Source organism: Notechis scutatus, chromosome Z (assembly GCF_049901735.1).
Source record: "Notechis scutatus isolate UNSWTSFEM ecotype Mainland chromosome Z, rNotScu1.2, whole genome shotgun sequence".
Classification (NCBI taxonomy): Eukaryota; Metazoa; Chordata; class Lepidosauria; order Squamata; family Elapidae; genus Notechis; species Notechis scutatus.
The window spans coordinates 92,970,251-92,993,237 of NC_142025.1; the positions used below are offsets into that span (position 1 = coordinate 92,970,251).

The window sequence follows — 22,987 nt, forward strand, 5'->3', positions numbered from 1 at the left end:
TTTTGACTAGCAAGTCACCTTCCGTCCACACCTCTCCTGCAGCAGTTTAGAAGAGATAAAGCACGTGACACTGTCGCCAGGAGTTCTCCCGCCCGCCCCCTTCCCCGCCTATTGAACCGCTTTCTCGTGATGTCATCGCCCTTGATTGGGCGCGAAATTTCCCGCAACCTTCTTCCAACGTGCTTCCTCCGACGTGCCAAGCACAAAGAGTTCTGGGTGAACGAAGACAAGTTTTGAAATAGACCTGCGTTGGACGCTGGGAATCGTAGTCTTTTCATGATGGGACGTCATCTTCGTTACCCGTCATCCTCTTTGGGCCTTGCTTCCTCTTCCTCCTCCTCCTAACCGTTTCGCTTTTCTTGTTTCCTTTTTGGGTTCCTGTCAAAATGGCGGATCGTAGGAGGCAGCGCGCTTCGCAGGACAGCAGCGAAGAGGATGAGTCCGATTCGCCGCCTGGAAGCGCAGTTTCTTCCCCGCACAGCGGCAGTCACCGCTTTGGCTTACCCGGAGCGGCAAGCACCGCCGGTGCTACTCCTACTCCTGAAAATGTAGAGGCGCCGGTGACGGTTGGAGGTAGCCCGGCCGACTCGGAGTGTGTGAGTGGAAAGATCCGGAAGGGAAAGAGGGAACGGGAAAATTCTTACGGTCGGCTCCCCGCCTTCCTTTGCACATTATAGCGGGGAGACTTTGACTACGGTCCTCTCCATGGCCGTTCCTACAAAGTTGGGAACAACTGGGGAGGGGAACGTGGTTCTGAGTATGTGCAGAGTACTCCTTTAATTCGTCGCTGAGCAATAGCCCACCAGATTCCGCTTGGATGGGGAAAAACAAGCTTAGTGTCTGGTTTTCTTTTCGATGTTTTCTCCCTAGCCTCTCTGTCGTCTCGGAAGTAGATAGCCAGCACTTCCGTTTGCGTGCTGCATTAAACAAAATTGTATCTCTGAGTATAATACAGTATGCAGAAGGTGCGTACCTGTTATTCTAAGATAAAGGATGGTGGTGATCATGCAGATTTCACTGATGGTGTCTTTTATTTTGCGGGTATTTAAATTGAACTCGGTTCGTTAAGTCTCTTTGAGATTAAACGTACTCTTCTTGGGTTTCCAGTAGGTAAATACTATTATGTTTGAATGCGTGTCATATTTTAGTTTCTTACACCTGAGGGGGGTCTTCTGCCTTTATAAATAAGCATCGTGGGTTTTATGTAATAAGTCATTAAAATGTGGCCCTGAAGATTTTGTTGTGGCATTTTGAAACTGGTAATATGTTAGGTTAACAATCCAAATAGATACTGTAAAACTGATACTTTGAAAATAATTCTGGGTGAATTATAACAGACATTGTGTTGAAAGTTCAAAGTCACAAAGGGCTATTGTACAAATAAAAGATTTGGTTTGGTAGATGCAGGAATTGTTGTACAATGCATCTGTTACATTTAGCAAACTTACGTTTATGTTTAGCAAGAAGCAGTGTTTTCTGAATAATGTTTTTTCCATTTCAATCCTGTTCTCCATAGTATTAAAAACTGTATAAGTACTTAGGAGTTAATGTTCAGATCTTGCAACTTTAATTTAGGATACTTTGTTTGTATTGTATATTATATGGTAATATTATATTACCATTGTGAACACTTCTGTAAGAAAGTAAAATCTGTAAAATAATATCTTGGCACATTCTTGTTTTCTTGTGTTTTCATAGAAACACAAAGATAACATCTGTTTTTTAGGCATAGAGAGGCTATTATGTTTCGGGAACAACTAAGTTGCTAATGTAGACAACTGAAGTTTTTATTTTAAAAATGCACATGGACAATGCATGTATTAAATAATGATTTTAGGTCTAGCATTTTCCAAGAATTACTAATCATCTCCATGGGACATTTTTTCCCTGATGAAAAGTATTCATATTCGTGCTCTTATGAAGAAGATAAGATTATCTTATCTTCTATCTAATCTTACCTAATCTTCCATCTAATCATTATGTTATCTAATGTTTCATAAGGCAGGATTTCCTGTAAGTGGAAGAAAAAGATGCCTTCTTTCTTTTGGAATATCCTGATGCTTTACTTACAATATAGCAAAATAATTACTCCTAACAACAATCAGGCTCAGTTTTAAACAGCTATTGAAAAAGCACACATAAACAAGTTTAAGAATAAGAAAAATAATCAAATATATCAAGAAAGAATGGAAAACTCTATGTCCTAGAATTTTGGGGGAGCTGGGGATTGTTGTGGTAGATTATTCTTTGAATATTAAAGATGTAGTGATTTAAAGTAGAAAAGAATAGAATACTTTATTGGCCAAGTGTAATTGGACACACAAAGAATTTGTCTTGGTGTAAATACTCTCAGTATACATAAAAGAAAAGATAGAAAAGATAAAAGTAATATTTCCCTATCAAGTATTCATGAAAGATGCTGTCTGGAAATTTATTTAATGCTTTTAAAATAATTGAAAAAAAATAAGATACAAAAATAATTATGGTAGAAATATATGCTTAAAAAAAGCTCATAAGTATTTGAAAAGGTGAAAAAATACATAAAATGCAGCATGTCACAACAATAAACTTACAGTTTTATATATGCTTATACAAATATTCAACTGTTTATTTCTAATATACTTAAATAAGTCCATCTGTCATTATATTAGAGATAAAATTATATCTCTAGACCATCCTTTCATAGGTGACAATGTAATCAGGTATTCAATCCATTTAGTAAATATAGTAAATATACCTTCATCTTACCAATGCTGCAATGTCAGTCTTTCAGTCATAGTAAGAACACGGCCATTTACTTTGTTAAATTCCTTGCCTAGATACATAGTCAAGTGATTATTATCTTCTGAACATTTTAACTTTTTTTTTTTTTGTAAATTTTATTTGAGTTTTCACAAAGAGAAAAAAAATACAAATAAAACATCTTTTTTGAAAGCAGCATAATCCCGGGTTACATTTCTTCGTACAGACACAAATTCAGGTTCATGCTCATTTTTATATTCTATTCCATATCTTATTACTATTTTACATTTTCTGAATAGCTTCTCCCCTCTTTTAATTTTCTCAATTTTATTTTAATTATCTCATCTCAATTCAAATCATTGTATTTTTATTTTTTTTCTGTCCTGTTTCAATTATCTATTATCTTTTCTCATTAAACAAAATTTCTCCTGTAGTTACTGATTGGAGTATGACGCCTTTATATCTTTTCCCTAAAGTTGTAACATTCAATATAATACATAACTTCCATTCGGATTCTGCTTGGTACATTCTTAAAATACACACTATATTCTTAAAAAAAGAAAAAAAATATAAATGTATATAATTAAAACAACATTACATTCCAATTCAATTCTATCATTAATATTAATATTCATTAAAGTCTTAACATCTTTAACATTAGTTTTCAATTAAATATCATACTTCTATGGGAACAATTATAAGCTTTCCATAGTTAATTTCCCCCCCCCCTTCACTTATATTTTATAAAACATTAACTAATTAAAATGTTCCCGTTCCTTCCTAATTCAATTTTCTCATTTATTTTATTTCACTTATTTTATTCACAAACAATTCACTAAATTACACTAACTATTTTATCCCTCATTTTAATCATATGTTGTTTCCAATTTTCTAAAGTTATTTCTATTACTAATATAACAATCTTATGTACCTTTACAGAATCCCTTTTTCAGTTAGATGTTCACCCATTATCTCTAAATAGGACCTGTTTCTCTATATCTTGCCCCGGTCCTTTGTAACTTCTTTTCCTTTCCTTCTTCCCTCTCTTCTTCTCTCTCCCTTTTTACCCCTTGTCTCTCTACCTCTATTTCTCTCTTCTGTATTCCCTTTTCTGTTGCTTTCCAGTATTATACTTATTTTTGAATTATTTTTCTTTTCTTTGGTTGTTTTTTTAAGTCTTAAATTCTCCATTCTCTTTCCCCCTTTCCTTTTTCTTTTTTCTTCCCCACATAGAATTATTTGTTCATTAAAGATGGCTTCTTCTTTGTCCCAGTCTTCTTGTTTTGCAGTCTTTTCTTGTTGTTTCTCATAGTTCCAAATCTCCATTTCTAAGAATTGAAAAACGAAGCCAAAAGAGCCCTTCTTGTGCATCTTCTTTGTACTTTTTAAGTTCCATTTTCAATTCATCCAGAAGTGTATAAATTTTTAAACAACCACCCGATTGATTTTAGTCATTCAAATATAATAACCAAAAATCCAAAGATCACCAAATAATCCAAATACACGCAAGCTGTTTCTTTTTTGCTCTTTTTTTTTCACTTTCTCTTCCTGGGGTTACTATTTAGTTGCAAAGTTTCAGTTAAAATGTATCTTTTAGAAGTCTTGTTGAAGTTTTACTTTAAATTCTTTTTATTTCCAGGCAGTCTCCTCCTTCTTCCAGATCCTGCCCTTATTCTTTTTCTCTCCCTTCCTGCTTATGAAAAAGAAAGTTTTTAATGTCCAGAAATCTTTATTATCCCTTTGGCATTTTGTTTTATTTTCAGCTTAATTGCCTATTGATGTCAAAGCGGATTTTTCCGATTTCTTATTTAAGTCTCTTAGTTGTCAGTATAGGGAAGGAGAGAGAAGGGGGAAAAAAGCCAAACCTTTCCCTTTTCACTTTCCTTCGCTGCTTCCGAGACTTCTTTGGGAGCGATGTTATTTTTTGTAAGTTTAAATTCCAGGGTACCTTGGTTGTTGCCTTTACAATTTAACCCGGTCAGCCAAAACTTTCACTTCTTATCTTCCTCCTGCACATTCTTTTCCGGTTGAGTTCTTCTTTGTGGTGGCCATTTCTGACCACCGCTGCAACCGCCTTCGGGAAAGGGAGTAATGGCCAGCTGAGGAGGAGAGATGCGGCTCTCCTCGACCCTGCTGGCGGTCTCCCCCCTCTTCACCACCTCTACGGGGTGGCTTAGCCCCGAAACCAGTCGGCTCGGGGCGCTCCAGTGGTGAGCCCAGACAGAAACCGCGCACGATCTAAACATTTGCATATCAAATTTATGACAAATACCTACAAAAACTAACAGGTTTTTATTTAATAGATTGTTAAACAAGGATTTAACAATTTTTTTCCTATATCTTAGATTGGTCCAAACACTGTTAACAAATGTTGTAGCAGTAAATATTGCCATTGGTTTATATCTGATAGATGACATTTATCTCTTAACACAACATATGTTAAAAATTATCTTCATCACCTATCAATTGAGCCAGTACCAATATCCCCCATCCATCCAATTTTTCCATATCTTTTTCCTAATTTTTAAAGTTGGGTTTCCCCATAAAGTCAATCTCACATGAGAAAAAGAGTCCATTTTTATTAGGCATTACATTCCATAAGTTTCTAAGCGACATAATTGTTTTCACTGGAACTTACTGGAATTGCACTGCCAGGAGGATATCTTCCTGTAGATTTGATACAATTCCATCCCTTCCTAATATTTATATTAATAACCTGATAATGCATCTCTGTTATAGTTGTATGATTATTAGTTGCATTGACATACCTGATCATTCCTTCAGAAGTTCAAAGCTGTATACATAATCCTTCCAATATTTTCCTTATGGTAACATGGCAGGCAGGCTACCGAGAAGCCTACCTGCCAAATTGCATCATTATATGATGCAAAGTCATATAATGAAACACATAGCCAAGATAATTCTTAATTTGAATCTCCTCAAACTATGTCCAATCTTGAAGCAACTATTATACTCAATTGTTTAGAAAATAAACCATGCTAAATTCATTTTTCTATTTTTTCATAATAAAATACATTCTTAGAGCAGTCTAATGTAACATATTTGCATCTGCCTGTTTTCTTTCTTTGATAAATGTTTTCTCTCTCAAAACAGGAAAGTGAAGATGGCATAGAAGGAGATGGTAAGTGGTATTAGCTTTTAACAGTAGTGATTGGTGCTAGAAATACAAAATAATTACGTAGCAATGTTTTTAATATCATAAAATATTCGTTGCAAATCAGTATTCTAATTCTATTCATTTTTTGGTAATAAGACCAAAAATGTATAGACTAGTATTTCTGTTGTTAGCAATGGAAGCAATATATAATCAAGTACCAAGGTATATATTTGTTATTTGACAATATTCTACGTTATTTGGCTGCCATAGCAGGGTGCAGTTCTTCAAGATGGTTACGCTGCAGTAATATAATTGTAAAGAACATGGATCACTGATGATAGTGTTTCCCAGTTCAGACACCAGCTACAGCTTGGTGTAATTGTTATTGTTTCTAAGGCCAGTGTGTCTCTACTGTAATATTGAAATTAAGAAGAGCTCCTAAAATATACATCTGATATTTTGGTGGAGCTACTATGATCTAGAATAGGACATCTTAATTTCTGGTTCTGAGAACTTCCTGTCAGTATTTCCTTACATCCTGACCGGATTCAGTTTGTTGTTTCTCATTCACTCCAATTCTACATCCAGGTAGCTCTCAAGCACTTGTGCAGTCTTTCCTGTTTCTGATGGAAAGGAAGGATAAAGGTGAATGTTATCAGCATACTGATGACACTCTATTCAAATTCTCTGGGTAAATGTTCCCACTTGAACAGAGAGGAAAAAATGGAAACCTATGAGAGTCCCATCACAAGTTTCTTGGAAACTTTCCACTCCTATTTTAGATAGTTCTGCAGGTAGGAATGAAATCATAACCACATTGTGGTTCCAGTTTCTAACTACCTAAATCAATACAGCACTGTTCCAACTGCCACATAGTTTAAAAAAAATGATCAGGGCAGCTGACAGCCTTTTTGTGGTATCTTCGCATCTGAAATAATACTGAAATGACTCATTCCCCAAATGAGGGGAATGAGTGGCACTGTGATGTTCTTTGTGCTGGCCCATCCTTGCTTTGGGCAGCTTTGATTTTTCTTCTTCTTGAGATTGGCAGGAGCCACTGCTTTGTTGCTTTGCCCCTCCACCTTTCCTCTGGGTCCAGCATTTTGGGTTCCTCTTCCATTTTGACTTCACGGTGAGCTCTGCTCTGAGAGACTGAAAACTTGGAGTCTCCTTTTTGCAGACATCCCTGGAAGAGGCTCACAAATGGCCTTCTCTCTCTCTCTCTTCCTCTCCCCCCCCCCCTCTCTCTCCTTAGAATAATTAGGTTTTTCCAACCTTACTGATAGTTAGATAACCACCACTTTTTTTAGCATCTTGCTGAATAAAGTTGCATAACTTTATTCAAAATGATTGGCATTGGAAAAAGACTAGTTTGTATACCTTTCCAGTTAGACTTCCTTATTAGATCTTAATAGGGATAATGTGCAAGAATCCAGATAAAAAGTAGTGGAAAATAAAAGCTTTTCATAGGTAAGATAATAATCTTTAAGGGAGGGAAAAACAAGAGTTCTGGAGTCATACTTAATGGCAAGTTAGAAAAGTGGAATAAAGAAACAGGATATGGAATTAAGGTTGTAAAAGATGGATGATGAAGACCAACATTTTTTACATAGGGACAATGAGTTTAGAAAGGATTCAAAAAAACATGAAACAAATACAAGGATATGTGAAGACATAGCCCCATGGGAAAGGTGAACAATTTTGTGCAGAATTCTTGGAAGAGGATTTAATATTAAAAAGAAAAATGAGTTAGTCAACAAATTAGTGCTGTAGTTTTCCCTGAAATAGATTCAGAGGAGCAATATTTTGCATTTGTTATGCTTTATAGAAAAATGATTTGTGATAGATGGAATATTCAAAACAAGCAATATTAGATGGATGAACCAAAGATAAAACAAGATTTTATATATGAGCAAAAGAAACAGGTAATACAGTTGCAAAATGGATTTGGAGGGTATGAATGAAATGCTTGGGAGAAAATAAGGGAATTAAGCCTTTAAAGCATTGCATTTTGGAAGATGTTTTTCACCTCAAATAACTCTTTATTTTTAGCTGTTCTCTCTGACTATGAAAGTGCTGAGGATTCTGAGGTGAGTTGAGGTCATATACATCATTTTATAATGTGCATGAATATGTAATATGGCAGTTTATTGGATTTTTTAAAAAAACCCTGCTACCATAGGTAGATTTAGAGACTGGGTACAATAAGTGCCTTTGGACAAATCAGGGCATGGAATACTTACTTCCTTATCACGAAAAGCCATTCGGCTCTTTTTTTCTATACACTTTGTATGTCTGGAGAGTTTCGGACATTCAGGTCATGCATATTTCAGCAATTCCAAGGAGGTGCCACACCTATCTGCATTATTCAAGTGATCCTGAGAGCACAGATAAATCTCAAAGTGGCCTCAATGACTCTCAGAAAGAGTACTAATGACCAGATGACTGTAAGGAATATAAGGAAGGATATGGAATATCCTTCCATCATTCACCATTTAGTCAGAACTGAAGAAGCTTTGTGGATGAGAAGTGAAACGTCTTCAAGGAAAAACAAAGTCCAGTTGCCTTTTGAAAAGACACCTTAGGATATACACTCTATAGTATATTTTTCTTTACAGCATTTAGGTTTTCCTTACACCATTTTGTGGACTAGAAATGCATGCTTTGGACATATGTTTTGTTTCTGTATATATTTTTAAAAGGTGTTAAATGACACACTGTATAACATACTCTGCATAGTGTAAATATAGACAAAATATTGGTTATTCTCCAATTGAATCAAATTGGATGTTTGTTTTAGGCTGAGGAAGGAGAATACAGTGAAGAAGAAACTAGTAAAATGGACTTAAAGCGGGACAGAAATGACACTGAATTGAGAACAAAAGCAGACAAAGCGGATGAGAAACCAGAATCAAAAGGCACAGTTGCAGGTGAAAGGCAGAGTGGGGATGGGCAGGTATGTTTTGCTGAATTTTAAGCTTAAGTATTAATTAACCTAGACATTAAAATATGTATTTGTATTGTTTAGCAAAACATGGTCATAGAATAAAAAAAATATTTTAAGTCATCACATTTAATAGATTTTCTCTCTCTTATGCTTGTATTATTTTGCAGTTGCATTCTAAGCAAGTAGTTTTGCAATAATTTTATAAGCAATATTTTGGAGCTAAAAAGAGAAGAGCTACCTTGGTTTAGCGTAGTAGCAGTAAAACTCAGAAGTAATAGTGAGCTTTGATTGGATGTGTCCTCAGCTAACCACCGGCATTTGGTTAATAGTGTTAATGGAAACTTGCAAGATTTTAATCGCTAAGCAGTGCAATCATGGGACATTTACAACCATATCATTTAGTGATGTAAAGCCCAATCTTAATTACCATCATTGAGAATGATCTGTATTGCTTAAATATCATGCTGAAATAGTTTTCACTGATATCTATACACAAAGTTATAGACATTTTTAAGAGGACTTATTTTAATTGACTACACATTATTTCTCATATCGTGACACATATTTCATCATATAGCCTTGTGTATATTATCATTTTCTAACATAATATTGAAATATAACCACAATTGTTGATTTAGCTTTATAAAACAGGTACTTATCTTTTACGTGACTAATATTTTTTTTTCATATTAGTACTTTCAAAGATATTTTAAAATGTTATGATGATTGATTTATATTTGGTACAGGTAGTCCTTGACTTACAACCACAGTCAAGTCCCAAATTTCTCTTGCTAGGAAGGCACTTGTTAAGTGAGATTTGCTCCATTTTACGATGTGAATTGTTGCAGTTAAGTTAGGAACATAGAGCTATTAAGTGAATCTGGCTATCCCATTGACTTGTTTGTCGTAAGGCTGAAAAGATGATCATATGACTCTGTGACACTACAACCACCATAAATACACACCAGTTACCAAGCATCCAAATTTTGATCACAGGACCATGGAATGCTGCAACTGTCATAAGCAGAGGTGGGCTGCTGCAGGTTCAGACCGGTTTGCCTGAACCCCTTGTTCTGATTCTGCACTGTTGGGAGAACCGGCAAATCGGACCACCAGCTGGCCCACACCTGTTTTCAGGCTGTTTTCTGCAGTTTTTTGGGTGAAAAACGGCCTGGAAAAATACGACTGTTTTTTGAGCTGTTTTCAGGCAAATTTTGGCCAGAAAAACGGCCTGAAAACAGCCCAGAAACGGCCTGAAAATGGGCAGGGGCATGGGTCACCAGTGATGGGATTAGCCCCAAGCAGCTTAATCCTACCTGTTCCTTTGAGGCGAGTGGCCGGAGGTGGGGCTGGTGTGACATCAACCACCCAGTCGCATGACCAACTGGCCACGCCTACCCAGCCAGAGAACCAGTTGTTAAAAAATTTGCAGCCTACCACTGGTTATAAGTGAAAAACAGTTTATAAGTCAGTTTTTTCAGTGCTATTGCAACTTTGAATGGTCACTAAATGAATGACTGTAAGTTAAAGGCTACCTGTAGTAGTTCACAATCAATTGTCTATCCAGAATACATAATCATAACACCTCATCAATCACATTTTTAGTAATGAAGACCATGGTTTCTGGGATATTGTTGGTGGTTTTCAATAAGTCAGTGAATGTTTGATTTCTCTCATTTTAGGAGAGCACTGAACAAGTTGAAAACAAAATTGGTAAAAAACTTCCTAAGCACCTAGACGATGATGAAGACCGGAAGAACCCAGCATATATACCTCGTAAAGGTCTTTTCTTTGAGCATGACCTCCGTGGACAAACCCAGGAAGAGGAAGTCCGGTAGGTGATAGGAGTAGTAGACAGCAATTGTAGAAAGAATTCATAGGCAGGAACATTTTACTTGCAGGCACAACTGACTGCTAACAAAGAAAAATACACAAACCTCTAAAGAGGATTATTGTGAGTTATATAGTAAAATAATGAAACTAAAGGAAAGTATGGAACCCATTATCAGTCTTCTAGTGCTTATTGGATCATTAATTGACTGGGCAACCATTAATAGGAGAGTACAGCTCTAAAAAGGTCTTAATTTACAGGCACAACTATTTCCTTTGTCTCTCCTTTGTCTTCCCAGGCGAGGTACCTTTTTTATTGAGAGGCATAGTGGCCCTGAAATCTATGAAGATTTTTTAAAATAAACAATTGTCAAGGATTTGGGTTGTTCTAAATTTTCTCTTGTGGAGTCATATTTTTAATGGCTTTGGCTTTCGTTCACTGTTACATATCTATGGTAAAGAACAGCAGTCTCCAAACTTTTTGGTATCCCCACATACCATTCTAATTGTTCTAATTGTTTTTCTTTATCTTGGTATACAAGACCTAAGGGTCGCCAGCGCAAATTGTGGAAAGATGAAGGACGGTGGGAACATGACAAATTTCGAGAAGATGAGCAAGCACCAAAATCCAGACAAGAGCTAATTGCTCTTTATGGCTATGATATCCGCTCTGCACACAACCCTGATGATATCAAACCCAGGAGGGTGCGCAAACCAAGGTGAATTTGTAGAAGTGGGTATATGTACTTTTTGTGGAATAATATAGGGCTTGAAAAAAAATTTCTGACCTTGAGAGAAGGACAATTGTGATGATGCGTTGAACACAAAACATTCATTTCTGATCAATAGCATCTCCTCTTCATTTAGATTTGGGAGTCCACCACAAAGAGAATCCAATTGGTCCAGTGAACGACCAAGTAAGCCACCACGACATCAGAGTCTAGACAGCACTTCTGTGGCACCTCGGACATTCATTAATCGAAACTCAACAGGAACAGGACGGATGGCCAGTCCAAGGGCATTGCCCAAACCTGGTGGCTATAAAGATACTCGCCCAAGTTATCGAGCTGTGGATGCAAGTAGTCAACATGCACCTCGCTTCAATGAACAGTCAAAGCCTGAGAGCAGTTACCGGTCCAGACGATCAGATCCAATCCCAGCAAGAGAGCCGTCTCCCAAATCTGAGATACCACCTATTCAAAACAGCCCTGTTAAAAAAGAAGAAGTTGTTTTGGAAAATCAAACTCCACCTGCAGATATTCTACAGACACAGCCAGATAGGCCTGTGGAAAAAAAATCCTATTCTCGAGCAAGAAGGAGTCGGAACAAAGTAGGTGAGACAGGAAAATTGGCAGATGAAGTTCCACCTCCATCAGGGTTGATGCCGGCACCATTAAAAACTGCTGATATTATACCATCACCTTCTTCAGCAAAGACTGGTAATTGGGAGGTACCTGTTGAGGCAAATCTGGATGGTCTTGAACAAGACATGACTCAGTTGAATATGACAGAACAAAACTGGAATCAAGGGCAACCCCAGTTTATACCACCACAGGGTAAGTGATATGCTAAAGCAAGGAAAAATTAATTTACAAAATATATAAACTAGACAACTATCCTCTTTTGATCATCATTTCAGAGATCTTTCCTTATCTTTCTTGGTAATTTCCAGTTTGTTCTGACATTCAGTTTGTTTTTTTCAGATATTTTGGTTTTTGCCAGTTTTTTTACATTCATATACCATAATAATTTATTTGAATTCATTCCACAATTTCTGTGGTTCCTTATTAATATGGTTTAATCCTTCAGAGCAATTTCAGAAAGTCTTCTTGAAGATGATTGGTATATCTTCCTATAATATGGAAACAGGTAGGCTTTGGCCACATCTTTGATGTTGTAGCTGAGTTCTTCCCTCCCTATACCAATAATATAATCACTTTGACTTCTGTGTGCTAAGGTATTGTTTATATAGACAGATTAGATGGATGGATAGATAGATTAGATTGGGTTTTTTTTGCTATTTTTCAGCAGAAAACAGCAAAAAAACACTCATTGGATATGCTGGATTAATGACCACGCAATGAGTCTAAAATTAAGTCTGGTGCCTTGACTTAATACCATGATAAGTAATAATTGAAATTCTAGGTTTCATTGTGGCTGTAAGTCAAGAAGAAACTGTAAGTTGTTCTCCTACTTCAGTTTCAGTTCATTTTTCTCATTATTTCCCATTTTGGTATTTTGCTCTCCAACAAAAATTGGTATATCTCACTTGCATTTTTTGGGCATTTCAGATTGAACTCTTAAAGCTTATTGATCTTCTGTTTTGTTTTGATCATAAACTTAGATATCTTTGCTATGTCCTTCCTAACTATAGAAACAGTGCAATTCCTTTTTTCTTTGTTGATGTCTAAGTATAATTGATACTTTTCCTTTTTACATTTTTTACATTCCAGGTTCCCAGTGACTGGCCCAAAGTCACCCAATCGGCTTTCATGTCTAAGGCGGGACTAGAACTCAGTCTTCTGATTTCTAGGCCAGCCCCTTAACCACTCAGTTCTTCCTCAATAGCATGTTGAGTGACATTTAATCTGAGATATCAATCATCTGGATTTCTAATGTTATTCATTTGTTTGGTTTTCTTGTTGAGACACATGAGTGGTTTATCACTGCGTTTTGCACTGATGCTATTGTCACTTAAATGAATTTGCTGCTGTCACTGAAATAGTCATCTGCCTCCAGCATATTATTATATTGCTGCTGCCCAATTTGGCTTGCTGAAATTACTTGCATGCCTTGAATGACCCTGCTGGGAGTATATACTCTTGGTATACATTCCCAACCTCATTCCTCCTGGGACCATTCCGTACCATATGGCAGCAAGGGAGGATTTTGGCATACTTCTCTCAAAGTGAGAAGCATTTGCCTTTCTTATATTATCTAGGACTTTTCCAAACCTGCTTTCTGTTTTTAAATTTTTCTTAATATTAGGATAAAGCTGAAGAATAATTGGTGTTTTCTTTCTCCTTTGTCTTTCCTAATAGGTTTGCCTAATCAGATGCACATTGGAGCAGCCCCACCCCCTCAGTTCAACAGGATAGAAGATATGGTAACATCCCATTTGTTTTTCTTGGTTCTGAAATGATGGGTTCAATTGGCAACTAGAATGCAGACTCTTATCGAAGGAATGAGAGTTTTTATCAAGCCGCAGGATCAGTTCAACAACTTGAACTTAGTGGGATACTTACCTTTGTAATAGATTCATCTAGCTTTGATTTAATGTTTTTGGAAGAAGAATGATAGACAAGATGAGATATCTATATGAACCAATCCTCCCTGTATACTGTTGGAGAGAAACTTGAATGTATTGTTAAAAAAAAACAACCAAACATCTAATCATTCCTGGGCAAAGTTTGACAAAGTTTTTAAGAATATAAACCATGTGAGGAACCCTTCATAATTAGAAGATATTTTATGGCTAACAAAGCTCATCGTACAGGAAAATATTTCACTCTGGCAATCTTTTAAGAAATTAGACATTGCTATGCTTTTTTCCAGGGGGTTCAAGGTGGGCGTGCAAAGCGCTATTCCTCACAGCGTCAGAGACCTGTCCCAGAACCTGCTCCACCAGTCCATATAAGCATAATGGAAGGACATTACTATGATGCACGTGAGTACAAACTGTTCATTAAAAGGATTCTTATATCTGTTTGGATTGTGTTTTGCAGTACTGTGGGCGACATATAATGTTCTTAACCTTTTGTAAACAAAAACAACAACCTGAAGAACTTGTTCAGAGAAGTAAGATTCATATGTACTAGTATAATGGGGAAAGTGAATGAGATACTGAATAAATACTCTTTCTAAACTGCACAGGCGTTTGCCTTTTGTAAGTTAGAAAAAAGTACTGTATTTCTGGAAGCCTGCTCTTTGTTAGAAAACTGTTTATTTCTAAAACTTAGAATGTTATCATTTTTTTATCAATTTCATCTTCATCCTGCCTTTAATCATACACATTTGATAGAATGTATGGTGCTATCCTGTTTGACAGGAAGTCCACTTGATCAGCAACTATTCAAAGTTAGGATAGTGTTGAATGAGATATACTCATAATCCGTCTTTGAATTTACAGTCACATGAATACAGTTTGGTTGCTTTATAAACTAAAGCTGCAATTAAAATTTATAGTGTTCCACAATCACATGATAACCATTTTCAACCTTCCCTATTGGCTTTCCATAAGCATAGTAAATAGGGAATACAGCAGGAGATCCCAAGTCGTTCCCACAAGTTACTCTCACTTCTGCTGCTTTTCTTTGCCCATCTGTGCTCCAAAGTGCCCATCCACAGCACCCACCTACCTGCACTCCATAGCACCCATTTGCAGCATCTTTTTGCAGCATCCTGTGCTCCACAGAATCACCTACGACATCCTCTTGCCTGTACTCAAGAGTACCCACCTGTGACATTCTCTCAGTTCCCTGTATCCATAGCACCGACTCATGACACCCGCCTGCCTACTCATACTACATAGCTTTCACTTGCTGGCCTGCTTCCCTGGATTCCGATCTCTTCCCAATGGTCCTTCCTTAACAACTCACATAACCCTCACTTAACAATAGCAACAAGGATGGATGGGATTGCCATGGCTACATCATACGACTGCATTGCTTAGTGATGGATATTTTGGTCCCAGTTGCCATGGTAACCTGAGGAGTACCTTTAATTTACAATAGCCCTGAGAAACTGATCCAAGTTTCAAGTCAAGTTGAACTGGGTTGAACTTGACTTGAACCCAGTTTGCTGTTCTAGTTACTAATGTACTAGGGGGTGGGGGTGGATTTTTTAAATGTTCTCTCTACCCAATACATTATATGTTGTTGTTGTTACTCTGCCTGATGGCAACTGAGGCTTCTTTTTACTTCATTTCAAAATAATTACTTCTGTCAGTGTTAGAAAGGTAATGTCTAATGGTTTGTCCTTACAGTACAGTTCCAAGGTCCAATTTATACACATGGTGAAAATCCTACTTCACTTCCTCCTCAGGGGGTGATTGTTCAACCAGAAATGCATCTTTCACATCCAGGTAAGGACTGGTTTTTCATAGCTCCTCTCCCCCCTTTCATTTTTCTCTAACATTTCCTTTACATTTTAATTTTACCAGCTTGTTAGAAATATTCTCAAATTCCTGCATTGCATCACTTATATCTCTTGAGATATATTTCAACAAATACATTGTTTGCTATTAACAACAACAAAGTGAGATTGCTATTAACAACAACAAAGTGAGATAGTTCATCGTTTCTAGTACATGGTTGCTCTTCTGCATTAAAGAAAATATTAACTATATTAATATATATGATTGTAAGGAAATTAGGAAGATGGAAAGTAGATGCACTTTCTTTCTTCGTTCACTGGAGTGACAAAACTCTTTGGCGCTACTATAAAGCTTTACTTATTTATACACTGTAAGTGTCAAAAGAAAGCTTTGGATTCCATTGTACCATTTTGCTATATTGCAACAGCTTTTATAAGTATCTAAAAGATAAAGCCCCAAAATTTAGTTTTGGGAACTCAGATATGTCAGGCAAAAAAAAAGAAGGGGGGTGAGGGTGGACTTTTTAAATGTTCTCTTTACGCAGTACAATCCAATATAAGTTTTGCAAACTGGGATGATTTTAATTGAAGGAAAATGAAACTTGTAATTTGAGATCAGATTTATTGAGACTATAAAGTTGAAGGTAAAGGGCTTTGTTTTTTGTAAAATATTTGACTTTTTGGAAAAAGAGAACATTCTGAATCATTGGTTTCTCACATATTTGATGCATAGTTTACATTTTTTCCTTTCACTTCTGGAGAAAGGAGAAGTTATACTTACTTCAGGTCCTGCCACTGGCAAGGAAAGTTGTTAAAAGCATATTTTTAAAACTTTATTTTTTCTCTTTCCTTGTATGCCTTCTTAAAATGTAATGAACTGGCATGGTTGGCATGCACCAGGTCCCTTTGATTAAATAAAAAGAAATTGGACCAGGAAGCGTGTCTTGCCTCCTGAGATATTCCAGAATAACTGGCAATCTGGCTGTTTTGGGTTAGAGTGGATGGGGTCTTCTTTTGGATGACTTTTTTTTTTTTTTGGGCGACACATATTCTGTATTGACTCTTGATACTGTCATGGTTATTCTAATTTATTGTGCTTTTATTTTGTTCCTTTCCTAGATATGTTTTGTAGTCAGATGGTGTCTATATCTAATGAAATAAATAATTACACAAGAAAGAATTTTAAAATGTATACAGAGTGAGGGGGGGAGATTTTCTGATCCTTCTGTTAATCAAGTAAATTAACCTTTGAAAATCAATCTCTGCAAGCGAAGAACAGGGATGCATTTGGCATATTGTAGACGTATGTTCCAATGACTTATTTTTCTTAGCAGCCAGATGGATTAACTATTCTTTTAACTTTAGCACATATATTAAAACATTATCTATTCGATCTTTGCTTCCTGATGGCATTTTGATTTTAGAATTGTTTGACTATGTTATCTGTCTTTGCCAGGATTGCATCCACACCAGACACCTGCACCTCTAGCTAATGCTGGCTTATATCCTCCTCCTGTCTCAATGCCTCCTGGGCAGCAGCCTCCTCCACCACCACCACCACAACAGCTGTTAGCACCAACCTACTTTCCCCCTCCTGGAGTAATGAATTTTGGCAATCCCAGTTACCCCTACCCTCCAGGAGCACTTCCACCTCCCCCACCTCCTCACCTGTATCCTAACACTCAAGTAAGTCTACTTACGTTTTGCTTTTAAATGCTAGTCATTTTGGGGACATTTTGCTGAATGAAGAAAAGCATGAATTGATGATCTATGTAGTTGAAGAATAAGAAAGATGCAGATTAAAAGAGGAGGCTGAGAGGATTTGTAAAATATTTAAGAGGGACAATATGATTATAATTAATATGTTGAAAAGATGGTTGAAAGTTGTTTATATATTTCTTAACTATAGCTTTGTTTTTTTCTTTGACTTTGTTTTTATTATATGAAAATGTTCAATAACATTTCATTTTCATTTTAACAATAAATGCATTGTTTCTTAGAATATACTGTATTCTTAAGAAAATCTTCATATGCAAGTTTTAATAAAATGTTTATTTCAATAGGGAGTTCAAATGTTTTTTAATATATAATGTTTATATCTTATAATTTCACAATTTACTAGATATTGTTGTCTTTTTAACTCTGAGTTTTTAAGTCAACTAAAATGTCTGTGTTTTGAATTTCAGTGAATTCAATATACATATATAATAACATTTCTTTCTTTCCTTTTGGATTTGCAGGCTCAATCTCAGGTGTATGGGGGGGTCACCTACTACAACACAGTTCAGCAGCAAGTGCAGGCCAAACCTTCACCTCCCCGAAGAGCCTCCCAGCCAGTCACTATCAAGCCACCCCCTCCTGAGGTCTGTTATTTCCCCCCTGTCTCTTCCTAGTTTACTATTGTATCTGCTTCCACTGGAAGAATGTCCTTTAATAATGAGAGTGCCGATCTCTCCACCTGATTGATTCGTTGCAAGCTCTAGTTTCTTATTACAGATTGTAAATAGGTTTCGTGTTAACATCTATGAAGACTTTCACAAATAAATTTAGAAGTTAAAATTAAGATTGATGTCTAAATCCTGTTTGACTAAACTAAAAATGTATTTTAAAATCCATCTTTTTAACTGCAGCTTAACTACTTAAGACATAACTTCACAATAAACCTGAACAAACTTTCTTGTGCAATGTATAAATGAATGTACCACTATTTAATTGATTTGGCAAAAGCTTCACTTTTTGTGTTTTATCTTTATTTAGTGCTTTTTTTTATCTGAAAATATGTGAGGCCCTATTGCTACATCAGCACAACATTATTAGTTAAAACATATTGCTCCAAAATGTGTGAAGGTAAAGCATTTCCCTTTTTAAAATGTGGGGAAGAATCTATAATTCTACAGAAACTCCATTTCTTTATTTTGGGGGCACCATTTGAGATAAATTCCTAAAACCTTTTAAAGAAAATGGGAATAACTATTATTTTTGGTTTAATATTGACTTAATATTTTTTATGATTAGTTACCCAGTTGCTGTAAATTAAATTCAGATTTTATTTAATTTGCTGATTTCATATTGAATTGTTGAATTGACAGGTAGCAAAAGTTAGTAACTTTAAGGACATGATAATATATTTGTATTAACAATTGTTAACTTCTGACTATTCTCTAGATAAATACCGACTAAACTCACAATTTGTGACTGGGCCGCACCGTTTCAGACTGAGGCTGGGCGTTTCCCAACAGAATGTTTCTTAAAACTCCCTCCTTCCATGTAGGCAGGTAGAATGTTGCAAAGAATCCTTAGTTAAATTGTTCTGAAGGAATATTACTTGTAAGGAGCTCTGTAGTTGTATACAGTGGTAAAACAAAAAAATATGTACTTGTGTGTATTGGCCAATAAAAAGGATGCTATTTCATAAAGGGGAAATGCTTGGGATATGATCAAGAATTTGATTGAATCTTGACAACAATAAGCTATATCTTACATTGATGATTGTTTAGGCTAGAGAATAGGAGCCCTTTACATGTCTTCTACTGTAGGCTGGGTGATATCGTGGTGCTGAGACTAACCTTCCTCCTTTCACAGGAATTAATTAATTCAAAAGCCATTTCAAAGCATCACAAATGCTTTGAAGCAGCTCCTGTTGGGAGCAACTTAACTGACTGCTCTCACAGCCAGCTTCATACAACCCACACATTTGTTTGAAAGGCATGTGGCTGAAGTGGCAGGGAGTGAATGCTTGCCTGTGCTCCTAACTCAGCACCTCTTTTGACAGACAGATTTGCAGTTTCTTCTTGGGAAAAGTGTCGGAGTAGGTAAGATATCACCTCAAGAAATAGTTATTTCTCTGCAGAGAAGTGCAGTGGGCAAGGGGCTTCATACTATCAGCTCCAAAGCCATATTAATGAAAGAGTTCTGCTCTTTTCCCCCCTCTCATTTCTATCTAGGATGGCAGAAATGAAAAATCCAAAGAAAGAAGCAACATTTAGAGAATTCTGCATCTTGCTGATTTCAGTAGAGTTCCAGAGCTGACCCTGTGGAAGACAGAAGACAGCTCCTTTGTGGAATCTCTCCTCTCTTTTCCCTTGGTAATGAATGATGCACAGGGGTGCAGATGCATCTGCTAGGCCAGGCCATATCAGTATTATATCTGAGGCAAGATGTCTATCAGAAGGGTATCAGCAAAATCAGATATTTTTGCAGTCCCCCCCCCCTTTTTTTTTCTGGTGTAATATTCTTTGGAAGATATATATGATCAATGACAGAGGAGCAGTTCTACTTTATCCCTTTCTAAATGTGAGAGTTTTTAAGTGTCAAGCTAAATCTATTCGGCACATCCCTATGTTTGTTTCTTATTCAATGTACCTGTCCCTGCTTTATTTCTGTTCTGTTTAACTAGTTTGTTAGCTTGAGTTATATGAATTTGTTTTGCTTGGCTATGTTTTTTTCCCCAACAATACAATTTTAAAATAAAATACCATTTTACATGTGCAAGATTATGCATTTGGGTAATTAATGCTCTAAGATCGCCTTCAAATTTAGACATTTTATGCTCAAAACTGTCTCTGGTGCATTGTTAGACGGCAGAAAAGGTATTTGTTCCTTGTATAACACTATGTTCTTTAGGATTCTAAATCACTATTTCTCAGCCTTGGCAATTAAGCTGTGTGGATTTTAGCTTCCAGAATTCCAGGCCAGTAATCTAGGGGTAATTCTCCTCACTGAAGTCCACAAAGTTTAAAGTTGTCAAGGTTTTCTAAATGATGCCTCACAGACATCTTTTTCTTGCCTGCCCTTTGCAGCTTACAATTTCCCTATTCAGGCTGCATGGCTTCCATTAACCTCTTGTAATCCTCATAAACTTTGAATGTACTTGATTTGCTTACAGAACCATAGTAGTAAATGGCCACCTTATAATCATTTGGGCAGGAGGAAATTGATTGGCATTAAACTAACTTTTGGTGGGGTTTTCAGAAAATATCCTGGATCTGTCTGCCTTTTTTTTTTTTTTTTTTTTTTTGGGGGAGCTTGCATGTGTAAATTCCTACTTGGAATGTACCAGGACCTATTTTTTAAAAAAATATATTTTAAAAAGCAGTTTAGCTAACATTTGGGGAAAAACCTGTATGATGAAAATATATTTGGTTTTTTTCCTGCCTTAATGTTTAAATGTATTCTTTTAACATCAGTCTTGAATCTTAGACCTAACGACACTGTGATAGTTAATTCTTGTTAATAAATTTTTTTGTTCCTGTTTCCAAAGTGCTTTTTTGTGTTAATAGTACTGCAGATACTATTAAAGTTAATACATGATAGTTACTCAGTAGAAGCTTGTATATTAATCATCTTCATCTATCCTCAGCCAGCCAGCCTACTTCCTTTCTTCTTATTTAGAACCAGTCCTCATGTCACCAGTCCCCATTAGTTGTCAGGCTCTCTGTAAACATTTCAACCTTGAATTAGCATACAGGTGCTTTTCTAAAAAAGTTCATAGTTATATAGTATAACATATTTTTATTCCCCTTGAAATAGAGGCAGTCAACTTCTTCCAGTCAAACCCACATTTAATATTATTTTGCAGAATGAGAGCTGCAATGTTGGGGTAGGGAATTTGGAAATTTTCTTTGCTTTTTTAAAAAAACTGTGATAGCCTGTTTCAAGATTTACATTACGATACTTGTGTTTTCTACTCCAAAGTAGTAAGGAATTATACAATCAGATTTAAGTTTGAAGGTAACTGGAGAGCTAAGGGTATAAAAGACTGATAAAGCCTTTCAAATTTGTGACTTTGATTTAGAATTATCAGTGGGGCCCATACTATTATTGGAATTCTGGGAGTTAAAGCCAAGACATCTGGAGGATGCCTAAGTTAGTCAGAGTAATGGTTGTTTTTTGTTGGTTTTGGTTCCTGAAGCAGCATTTTTCCTACTTGGGAGAAAATGGTGAGGGAGAAGCAGCATGGGTTTTATCTTACTGTGGAATTCCGGGTCATAGACAAAACACAGGAAATGATTTCACATCATTGTGGGGGGAAAAAGAAAAGTATTAAGTATTTGAGAAAATATTTTTAAGTGAGATATTTTGGTCTTAGCAATAAATAGTAAGCTTGTAAGAAGTTGTGAGACAGTGTTTAAGTTTTAAAAACTGAAAAGCAAGGTGTGTTAGGAGAGGAGGAAGAAGAAAAACTCTATAATCTTCCTTAATTTTTTTCTTTTGAACTAAATAAGTAGAGGAAGACCATGGTAAGAGACAATACAGGTGATGGAATGTACAGTAGACATCAATCAACAGAGAACTTAGGAACCTGTCTCAGTTCATTCTAGAAAGATAATAGGTTTTCTGGACAAGCGTTTTGTTCTGAAGAAAGACTTTAGGTTAGCTGCAATATTAATCAAAAGGAGACGTTCAATCTACCTCTTTTTGATTTAAACAACACCCAACAATATTTGGATGTCCTAGGTATGAGAAATAAATTTTCATAGATATTAGCCTTCATTAGATTTTTTGCCTGCCACAAGGGCACAAATGGCAAGTTATAGGAATTTTATTATGGCCTGCAGAAAGTGCAGAAAGAAGTAAGTTGCAAAATTCCTTGGCAAAGGCACTTGAAATTTTGAATGGAATAAATCAATGGGCAAAGATAATATGCCAAGTGTTCCCTGTGAAATACATTTGGGCATCCTCTGGAAACAATAAAATAAAATAAAAAGGAAAGTAAAGAAGTTATGGTTCTTTTGCAATTCTCAGCCATCAGGGAATCAAGTATGTTAGCATGTGAGTCTGAACCAAGACCAGAGATTACTTTGAAGTTCAATTAACTGGCTGAAGGAATTGTATTCAGTGCTCAACAATTCTTAGGGCTGTTGCCTAAATAAATAAAAGAGGGCGGGAATATGACCTATTCTTTCCTTTGCAATAGGCACAAACCACCATTGTGGTATTATTGGGTGGTAGATTATTTCCTATGCCTGAAAATTCCCTAACCAGATTTCTATATGGTAGAGATGGATGGTCGTATGGAAGCTTTTTGCAGTTCTGTCCTCACATTTTGCTCTCTAATTATCAAGCCTCAGCATCATAATCTCCTGCCAATCTCTTTCAAGATACGTATGCATCATGGCAAATGTTACATTCTTTACAATCAGTGATCCCCAACCTTTCTTATGCCGCGGCCCGGTATCCCCAACCTTTTTTATGGCGCGGCCCGGTACCGGCATTAGCTGGGCGGCGCCATCTTTTTGATGAAAAAGTGCTTCCAG

General features: G+C 36.3%; 1 protein-coding gene across 6 annotated transcripts; it reads left to right on the top strand.

The window, feature by feature from the left end:
- Positions 1-364: 364 nt before the first annotated feature.
- Positions 365-20,984, top strand: CASC3 (CASC3 exon junction complex subunit). Of its 6 annotated transcripts, none has more exons than XM_026679687.2 (14): positions 365-596; positions 5,857-5,884; positions 7,913-7,950; positions 8,661-8,816; positions 10,490-10,641; positions 11,180-11,356; positions 11,505-12,193; positions 13,679-13,743; positions 14,193-14,304; positions 15,622-15,720; positions 17,188-17,417; positions 17,972-18,094; positions 19,504-19,543; positions 19,676-20,984. In XM_026679687.2, exons 1-14 carry the CDS (start codon positions 387-389, stop codon positions 19,687-19,689), a joined length of 2,133 nt encoding a protein of 710 aa, XP_026535472.1. In that variant the 5' UTR covers positions 365-386; the 3' UTR covers positions 19,690-20,984. The 6 variants fall into 6 exon arrangements, with proteins under 6 accessions (XP_026535472.1, XP_087802349.1, XP_026535471.1 ...); XM_087946223.1 differs by having other exon boundaries at positions 19,508-19,543; XM_087946224.1 differs by lacking the exon at positions 365-596 and adding an exon at positions 885-965.
- The last annotated feature ends 2,003 nt before the right edge of the window (positions 20,985-22,987 follow it).

Excerpts from the sequence above, each read along its gene's own strand:
- CASC3 (XM_026679686.2), top strand. The coding sequence starts at position 387 with ATGGCGGATCGTAGGAGGCAGCGCGCTTCGCAGGACAGCAGCGAAGAG. Across the intron at positions 8,817-10,489 it reads GGCAGAGTGGGGATGGGCAG|GAGAGCACTGAACAAGTTGA; the intron begins GTATGTTTTGCT and ends CTCTCATTTTAG. Across the intron at positions 18,095-19,503 it reads TCAAGCCACCCCCTCCTGAG|ACAGATTTGCAGTTTCTTCT; the intron begins GTCTGTTATTTC and ends CTCTTTTGACAG.